The sequence below is a fragment of the Coffea arabica genome, chromosome 3e, assembly GCF_036785885.1.
Source record: "Coffea arabica cultivar ET-39 chromosome 3e, Coffea Arabica ET-39 HiFi, whole genome shotgun sequence".
In the NCBI taxonomy this organism is placed as follows: Eukaryota; Viridiplantae; Streptophyta; class Magnoliopsida; order Gentianales; family Rubiaceae; genus Coffea; species Coffea arabica.
Window position 1 is genome coordinate 46842890 of NC_092315.1, and position 10204 is coordinate 46853093.

General features: G+C 33.8%; 1 protein-coding gene across 1 annotated transcript; it reads left to right on the top strand.

The window, feature by feature from the left end:
• Positions 1 to 3401: 3401 nt before the first annotated feature.
• Positions 3402 to 4699, top strand: LOC113720225 (bi-functional coumaroyl CoA and feruloyl CoA ortho-hydroxylase F6H2-1-1-like). Its single transcript, XM_027245166.1, has 2 exons — positions 3402 to 3904; positions 4123 to 4699. Exons 1-2 carry the CDS (start codon positions 3402 to 3404, stop codon positions 4697 to 4699), a joined length of 1080 nt encoding a protein of 359 aa, XP_027100967.1.
• The last annotated feature ends 5505 nt before the right edge of the window (positions 4700 to 10204 follow it).

Genomic DNA, 10204 nt, shown 5'->3' on the forward strand with positions numbered 1-10204 from the left:
ATAGCACACAAACAAACAATGAACAAATATGATAAGTCGTGAGGCTATTTGAACATACTAGAAAAGGACGGAAAAGATCCCGAAGCCGGAAAACACACAGCTTGATAAGCTGGACTAATGAATATGAAGGCACAGGAGGATAAAGAAATTTATTCAACTAATTGATTCTCCTCAACTACAAACCTAGACTTAAGTCTTTAAATAGAGAAGCAAATGATAAAACCTATTTTGATTCTAATTCTTAAACAAAATTCAACTAGATTTTCAGAACAAACTATGACGCCAATTCTAATCTAATTACCAAATAAAAAATATACTTCTAAATATTGCTTGGTTTAATTATTCCAATATTGCTTCCCTTAGAATCAATCTTCCTCTTGCATTAAGTCCAACACAATCACAAACAATAATCTCCTTTGCAAATTGTGCTAATATCGGTTTGAATTCTTCATCTTCAAAAGTTTTTGTTGCTGTAATATTCCATGCACTTGGACAAATTTATCTCGCCGCTCAATTTTTCCTCAACTACAGTTTTTTGTTGCTATAATATTCCCCGCAACTGGACGAATTTATCTCGTCATTCAATTTTTCCTCAACTACAGTTTTTGTTGCTGAAAATTGCTCAGTTTTTTTTTTTCAACTATAGTTTTTGCTCAATTTTTTTCAACTATAGTTTAGTTTTTGTTGTTGTAATATTCCACACACTTGAACAAATTTATCTCGTCACTCAATTTTCCTCAACTACCAACCTAGGACTTCAAGTCCTTAAATAGAGAAACAAAATGATAAAACCTATTCTAATTCTAATTCTAATTCTTAAACACAATTCAACTAGATTTTCTGAACAAACTATGACACCAATTCTAATCTAATTACCAAATAAAAAAATATAATTCTAAATATTGCTTGATTTAATTCTTCTAACATTGCCTCCCTTAAATCACGTTTTTTCTTGAATTTAATCCAACACAATCACTAAGAGTGATCTCCTTTGCAAATTTTCCTAATATCAATTTCAATTTTTCATCTTCAAAAGTTTTTGTTGTTTTAATATTGCACGGGCAAATTTATATTTGACTAGGTAAAATAATCCAAACCTCTGGATAAACTATTTTCATTCCACAATTTGATGTCAATTCATTGACAACTCGTCACTTTACGATTTTGGTGACCACAACTCAAGATTCTTCTCCTATCTTTGTCGCAACACCGCAATCAATCTGACAATTCTTCTGAACCAATCTTATGGTCCAATCTTTACCAATTGGATACTCCATGACGAAAATTGTGGTCCAACTCAATCAATTAATTTTTTTTTATTACAATTCTTATGCTCCAACTTTGACATCAGGAGACGCTCAAGACTAAACTCGTGGTTGGGACAAATTTTCAATGTTCATAAGCACCCCAAGATCAATTTTTTGAAGTTAGGGCTCTGATACCAGATGTAGAATCCAAAATTTTGATCAAAAAATATATAGGCGATAAATTTCATAATACCAACTATTATATATTAATCACACACTAAAATAACAAGACCATCAAATTTTACTCTCCTCAGCTGACAATAACAATAAAACTCTCTATTTATTAATTAGATGATTTGGTAGTGTTACAACAACAAAAAATTTTCTAATAAAATACTAATTTCCAAAGAATAAAACTACTCTAACTTAATCCCAATAAAATTACCACAATTTTAACTTAACTAAAACACCGTTAAATAATAATATAGAATTTTTTTTTGACTTGATTTAACATGCCAACACCTTACCATTGTTGACAAGAGAAAGGTGTACTATAGGAATGAGGGTAATGAAGTTGGTTGTGTATGTCACTGTTATATCCCCTAGGATGTAGTAAGAGAGTTCCATGGCCATGGATATCCTGAACACGTATAGCAGATTGTTGTAGAAAGCAATTAATGGAAGGCAAAAATCCTTGGAAATGGCGATACCTAAATTCATGCATATTTTTGGGGCATTGATGCCCAACCAATCCATGCTTAATTATAAGCTGCTGCTATTTCGGCAGTGGCCTTATTTTTAGAGTGTCAAAATTATCAATCAATGTAAAGAATGTGGGTCGCTTGAATAGGTATCTATCACCGTCCGGGCAGGCAAATGCAAGCACAATGAGCAAATGTGGGCCATTTAAACAAGAAGACAGAGATCGTCATGAGTGGAATTGATTCAATTAAGACTATTCAAAGGCTTTCTTAAACAGTGTATAGTAAACTTCATTAATTAAAAATATTAAACATATAATCTTTTAATTAGAAGACAAAAATATATATCGTTATATGGTTGGAATCAGGTTACAGATGTTACAAGGCTCCTTTATTGAGGAATTGATGACTTACTAAAACTTCCTCATGTCACTTTAATGGGTTCACCGTTCACAAGACTGCCAAACAGCATGCACCGAGCAGGTCCTGGGACATAGGACAGTTTTTTCATGAATTCCTTGTGAACACAAATCGTGCGTTCAACATTCTATAAATAAACGACCATACGGGGCTGGGGGCAGTGACGGGCTGAGAGAGGAGGAGAAACAGCAAGCAAGGGTTCGTAACTGAGAGTAAGCAGAGGAGAAACTAAGAGAAAAGGGAAGAACTTTGCGGCTGAGGTTGTAAGAAAGCTACGGCAAGGTTTCTCCATCAAAGCCTGGGTTGATTCTTCATCAAACTCAAGCTGAGCTTCAGATCCAAAGGCGGTGAATAGGTAGTCTTCAATCTTTTCTTTTTTTTTTTTTTCTTTCTTGTCCACTTCCATTCCATATGAAACCTGGTCTGCGTAACCAGAGATTCTGGGCTCTTACTCATGCTTAAATGTTGAAATACTGTGGCTTGATTGCTAGAGTAAAGTTTGGTACTTGTTTGAATCTCTTGACATGAAAACCCCGAAATTCATAGCCTGTGAATGTAGCCGAAAGATGAGAGACAGCATGCTGTTTTCTTGCGTTCACTTGCATTTCACAGGCTGAAGTTGTTTCTTTTCTTCGCTGTTTACCTATATTCCAGGCATAGCCATGTCTGAAGGTCTGCTTTTGTCATGACTAATATTTTTTAACTATTATTTTTTAACTTGTGTGTCTCTTAACAGGTCCAAATAGGCTCTTGCAAGTGAAAAAGGAACAGACATTTTTAGACATTGACGGTTTGGTAAGTGCTGTGGTGCTTTTTTTTTTTTTGGGGAAAATGTCACTTTTTATTGATTTGCAATATAACTTTACAATGGAGTTATAACTCCAGCTACATTTGGGACTCACCGGTGATTAATCATTATTCACTATGGGTCATTGTTAATAACTAAAACTTGACTATCTACAACTTCTGAAGCAATTACTATTCATTTGCAGATAAGCTAGTGACGAGTACCATTCTAGCTTTATAAATTCCAATGGCCGATTCGAAAAAGACGGCAATTGCTTTGAATTCAAATAATATCAAAGCACTAATAAATGAAGGTCATGGGGTCAAGGGCCTGTCTGAAATGGACCTTGAAATTCTGCCACAGGAATTCATTCAACCACTTGAAGAACGGTTCAATGTTGACAATACTTTGGAAGAATACGTACCCGTGATCGATATATCAAATTGGAGTGACCCTAACATTGAGAATATGGTGTGTGATGCAGCGGAGGAATGGGGATTGATCCGACTTGTTAATCATGGGATTTCTACTGAGGTACTTTCAAATTTAAGGAATGCAGCTCGTGAATTCTTTGAATGGCCACCAACTGAGAAATTGAAATATACCATAAACAACTCTCCAAGCAAAAATGTTTCTCTTCGAACAAGCTTTCTCCCAGAAATTGAGAAGATTCATGAGTGGCATGACAAACTTACATTTACATATGTTTCTGATGAAGAGGCCTTGGGGCTTTGGCCTCCAATTTGCAGGTATTATACATAGAATGGAAACTTTTCCTATATACTTTACCTCTTTGCCTCTCATGGTATTGGATTCTTGAACTTACTCATTTGGATTCCTTTACTTCAAAAAAAGTAAATTTCTAAATGATTTTTCATATAGATTTTACAATCACAATTTGGCAGTATATTATTAGATATTGCCCTAATAATTCTTATATAAAGTTGTCCTTTTTGTTGGGTTTCAGGAAAGAAGTGTTGGAATATATAAAATCATGCGAAGTACTTACTAAAAAGTTACTAAAAATCCTCCTGAAGCGGTTGAATGTGAAAGAGATTGAAGAAACAAAACACTCAATGCTTATGGGGACAAAAAGAGTCAATTTAAATTATTATCCAAAATGTCCCCAACCTGAGCTTGCTATTGGCATAGGCCGTCACTCCGACTCATCAACTATCACTATCCTTCCTCAAGGTGTGATCGGAGGTCTTTGGGTTCGGAAATCAGAAAGTGATCCGTGGATACATGTCGCTCCAATAAATGGAGCTTTAGTGATAAATGTTGGTGATGCTCTAGAAATCATGAGCAATGGGCGCTACAAGAGTATCGAGCATTTTGTGACTGTTAGTAAAAATCACAATAGGATTTCAATGCCATTTTTTGCAGGTCCAACACCTTGTGCAATTATCGGACCTTTTGAAGAAGTGCTTGAGAGCACCGGAGAAGAACCACTCTATAAAGAGTGTCTCTACTCGGAGTACGCAACACATTTTTACTCAAAAGCTCATCGTGGAAAAGACAAGATTCAATTTGTCCAGATATAAGATTATGTATTTTGATGTTATAGTGTTATAGGATGTTCGCATCCCATATTGAAAAATAAATCATGTAATTTATATTCCAAGAACACAAGGACCGTGAATTCAAGAGCTTGATAATACTAATGATTTTTAATAGTAACAATAACGAAGCAAACCTCTCAATTTGAAGCACGACCAACTTGTAGGTGAAAAATAATAGAATCAAGTTCTTGCTAAACAAACCACACCAAAAATACACACACACACACACACACAAAATACTCATTCTGAGTACCAAAATTTTACTTATCTAAGCAACCAAAAGAGTCTAAAAAACCAAAATTACCAAAAATAGAACATGGAATCACAGGAAAACATTAACTTTTGTTCCATCAATACTCATAATTAGAATTCTTGGGAGAGCCAATACAAATGTGCTGATTATATTCACGGGCAAAGGTTTCTTCCCACTGATTATAAGAATATTGCATTTGTCCATGCTGGTGATCCTGTTGTAGATACCAAAATTTTAATTTATCTTTATTTCATTTTATTTTTATTTTTATTGATAATTATTATCTATTTTTATTTATTAATCTAATGATTTTGTTTTTAGACATTTTTTAGCATTTTAGATACCAAATTTTTAATTTAGCTTTATCTATTATTATTTTCATTTTTATGGATTAAATGATAATTATTATTCATTTTGGCTCATTAGTATCTTAATTTTTATTTTTTTGACATTTTAGTATTAAAATTTGTCAGAAAAAGAAAATTGTTCACAAAAATATGCTTTATTTCACAGGCTGAAGTTGTTTCTTTTCTTCGCTGTTTACCTATATTCCAGGCATAGCCATGTCTGAAGGTCTGCTTTTGTCATCATTTGGTTTCTAAAATTTGTTTTAACCCAAGAGCCATCTGTCCTTTGTAGCGTTTCATCCAACACTTTCGGTTTCATGTCTGAGTTTGTATTTGAGGAAGTTTGAGTTATACTTCTGTTTTGGTTAAGAAATTTGTGGGCTTCACTTGGGTTTTGGGGGATAAGAACGTGGGGGTTTGTGTGAGTTTGATTGATGGGTTTTTATTTGAATAGCTGTCTATATGGAATAAGCTGCAAATTCGCAGCAGAAGGTGCTTGCAGAGAAGCTCTTGCTGCATTTTTTTTTTCTCTTTTTTTTTTTTTCTTTTGGTGGCGGTCAGACCCGATTTGCATGTTCTTGTCCTGGAAATTTTGTTTACCAGATTTGGGGTAGTTGATGTTCTTGCTAGAAGGTTTGGTTCTTGTTAAGATGGCATGCCATGGTTTTCCTTCCTTCCCTGTATTGATTGTGCAATAAATCTGAGTGATAACATAGCTGAAAATTTGCGGAATTCTCAAAGCATTAGAAGTTGCAGACAGTTTTTTGCCATTACAGAAGTGTTTTCCCCATTTTGTTGTCGTATGTCCTGTTGGGTTTCCGTTGTTGAATCTTCAGCAAACGTTGCATTAGAGTTTGGCATGTTAATGGTTTGAGTCTTGTGGATTTAGTAGACAGGCTTACATGTTTCTTCTGAGTTCATGTTCATGGCTGTCTTCCTGCGCATATAGAAGCTGAAACATTGCAGAAATGAACCCATGAATGAGTTCAAGTTTGCTAGTTTCATAGCTTTCTCTCGTTTGCATGTTAAAGTTCTGTCTCAAATTTTCCTGAGCTACGTGGGCTGCTAAATGGTTTCAGTTGCAGAATGTTTTCTTCGTGGTTGCTGCATTTTATGCTCGGTTGTTTTGAGTAGATCTTTTGGGGTATAGATGATTGTGTTTGAGGTTAACAACATGAGTTGGAGGTCATGGCACTGGGGGGTTTGGTGGGTAAATCTATAGACTTATTTGCATTGTTTCACAAGCATGCTTCGGCTTCTTAAGCAAATTGCAGAAGGGCTGGAAATTGCAGAAGCATAAGCTTCGTAACTTTGCATGAAAGTTGCATGAAAACTTTCAAAAATTGCCTCTTAACCCCCTAAGCTTCCCCTTATTTTACTATGGCCCAACTAATTGAGTAACTTAATCAATTTTTATCCCCTTAACAAGCCTTTTCTCCTTAATATGTCTTAACATGATTTTTTGGATAGATTTCTTATAAACTTTAGGATGAATTTGAAGGTTTAGTAATTTTTTTTTAGATTTATGGTTTTAATTAGATTTTTGGTGGAATTTTGATGTTTTGTGGCTTAAGCGTAGCAAAGTGTTTTTTTTTTATGTATTTGTTGTGAATTTTAGTTTAATTTTGATAGATTTCATATTAAGCCTTTAATTTTAATTTATTTCATTTTTAGTACCTCATCTTAGAATTTTTTAATCATTTCAATTAGGTTCTTTTCTATTCTAATTTCTTGCATATAGATGATTTCTTTTATAAAATGCTTTAACTCATTCCATTTTGTGTTTAATTTTCATTTCATCTTTAATTTTCATTTGTGTGTTTAATTTTCGTTTCATATAAGTAATTGTTAATTAAAGTGATACCTTGACCCCTTTTTATTATTTTGGAGGGTAAATAAGTAAATTCGTGTCATTAGAGCCCCAACTCAAGGGAGGTACACTCTATCCTTTATTTTTACTTTATTTGACCCTATGTGCAATTATGTGACTTTATGTGATTAATTGCATGCTTTTGAATATTTTTTATTTTATTTTATTTTACTTATTTTATTTAGTCACTTTATTTGTTTTAATTTAGTTTATTTATTTTAATTTAATTTGTAATTATTTGGGAAGGCAATGAAATGCCACAATTGTAATAGTTAGGTATTTTAATTATTTATTTTCATTTCCCCTTTAGATTGTAGTAGGGCCCCCCCTAATGTAATAGTTTGGGCTTATTTGCTTTATTTGCTTGATATGTTTTGCATGCTTATGTGTTATGTGTTACCGCTTTCTTAGGGTCTGACATTTAGATATCATGATTATGTGTTATGTGTTTATGTGATATTATGTGTTTACTTGCTTTATTATGTTTTATATTATTTGTTTAGTTATAATCAATGTGTGACGTCACATCACTAGTCCAACGCTAGTTGTGGGCCATTTCCCTAATCCACACTAGTTCTGGCCCCTCTGTTCCGATTTTCCACTAGTCCAATGCTAGTGAAAATTCATAAGTGTGGGCTAGTCCAATGCTAGACCTTTAGGAGCCCTTCAAGCGTTAGATCATGATTGTGTGATAAAATCACTTCATTTCATGCATATTTTTCACTTTCTAGGGTCTTTTATCATTTTTTGCATGTTCCCCTTATACATATAACTCTTATCCCATACTTCCCTTATATATGTATTTTTCCCCCATATTCCCCTTATATGTATACCCCTTATCCTAAATTTTCCTATATATATATATATATATATCCCTATGTGTGATACATAATATTGGACTTGCATTTTATTTAAGAATTAGAATTAGGGTAGCGCATTTACTTGATTAGATTAGGGAAAACCCCTTAAATATAGGATATGGACGAGTTTGGCTTTCTAACCTTAGCACGCTCGTATTCCCTCTATTAAAGGGAAAATTGAGTCACGAACACTAGTCCCCCGTACCCGACATGATGATTCCTTTAGGTCATGTATATTTGTATTTATATAATTATTTTTTCCTTTCTTTTCTTAGAATCTCATATTTTTGCATTATTCGTGACTTCTTCAAAGAATACCTATTGGGCATCACAATTAATGTGATTGGCACCAATTAAACTTTGAAGAGATATTTTGACCCCCCAATACCCCCCTTAGGCCTAGGGTTTGTATTCATATAGTACATCCAAATGTGATAAATTCTTAGGTTAAAATAAGGAAATCTTTGACTGAATCATGCAACTAGCCTTGGTTAGGTCGAAAGGGTGACTCGGATTTTTATCCTTGCCTTCCCTTTCTTCAAATGTGACTCCCGAACCTTTTTTTTTTTTATTTTGATAGACTAGGAGTCATTTAAAAAGGGTTTTCTACTTTTTTCTTTAGAAAATTCATTTTTAGGTGAATTGCTACACCTTAACTCGATACCAAGTGACGACTCCGATTTTTTTATAAAACCCTTTTTAAACTATCAATTTGGGTCAAAATCGTCGCACTTTCAAACCCCATTTAGGCCCTCATCATTTTTCTTTACTTATTTTTCTTTTAAACCAAAAATCTTTTTCCAATCAAAAATTGAATCAAAATTCATTTTTTCATAAACGCCATTTATTTATTTTTATTTTCAAAAATGGGGCGACACCTCTCAATTCCCATGGTGCGTAGTTTGCTGATTCCCCCAATAACTATTATGGGCAGACTCCTCTGGAGCCTTTTGCTTCTGCTCTTCCTCCTCAGTTTCACTATCCGGCTCGACCAACTGCAATATCCATCCCTTGGTCGTAGTAAACATGCTTATTCTCATCATAGTCTGCCTCCCATTTCACCTCCGGAGACTTCTCATCAGACTCTGAATCCTATTCCAAGCCTGAATCCTCCGGCTTTCTGCTGTACTCTTCATACTACCTCGTATTGGGGTCATACTATGAACTAGTCATCCGTTCGTATGGTTCATCCTTTGGATGGATTCCAGACGAGGAAGTAAAAGTGTTCTTCACCCCTGACTTCCATTCTTTGACGACTTTGTCATGTACAATAGATTCAATTTACCAAGATTTCTTGATAGGAGAAGAAAAGAAGCAGCAACGCTTAGATAATAAGTTTAAAGAAACAAAGACGCTACAATGTCGAACCTTAGTACACAGTGTTGCCATTTCATTCCACGTTCCCAATTTCGCACAGTCACTGTAACACCGGATATGGAAACTTCTTGCAACTTAATTTTTAGTAAGAATCAAATATGGAAGGTGAAGCTTAAAAATGTTGTACCAAAGGTTTCTATAAACGAGTCTTACCTAGTTTTACGTCAAACGACTCTGACCCAACCGTGACATAGGAAAAAAATACGGTAGTTACTGACCCCAACAACTTTGTGCCATTTCCCTTTGTTGTGGTACCATATCTTTAACTTAATAAATGGTTTGACTTATTTTTCAAATGAAAATGTCAAATAATTGAACATGAAATTTTTTTAGGAATCCGACATGATCATTTTGGTTTTCAATTTTTATCAAAATTTTTAATTTCTACGAGGAAATATATAGTAAGTTATAATTTTTACAATGGTAAGTTTTGGAAGTCAAATAGTAAGTTTGCGTAATAAAATAGACAATTTAATGAGTGATAAAAACTTACTAAATTTTAAAAACTTACCATTTTGTTTGAGAAACTTACAAATAACTAGATAAGTAAGTTCGACTGAATAATAGTAAGTTTTGGAAGATGAATGGTAAGTTTATGTAGTAAAATGGTAAATTTTATGAATGACTAAAACTTACTGTTTATTGCACAAACTTATTACTTTATTTGAGAAATTTACATATAACTGGATTCGCTAGCAGTAATGGTTCGGCTAATAGGTATCCAATAAGCACTCAATTATAGTGGGTTTAGACTTTTAGGCGTTAGCTAACTCGTGAAAA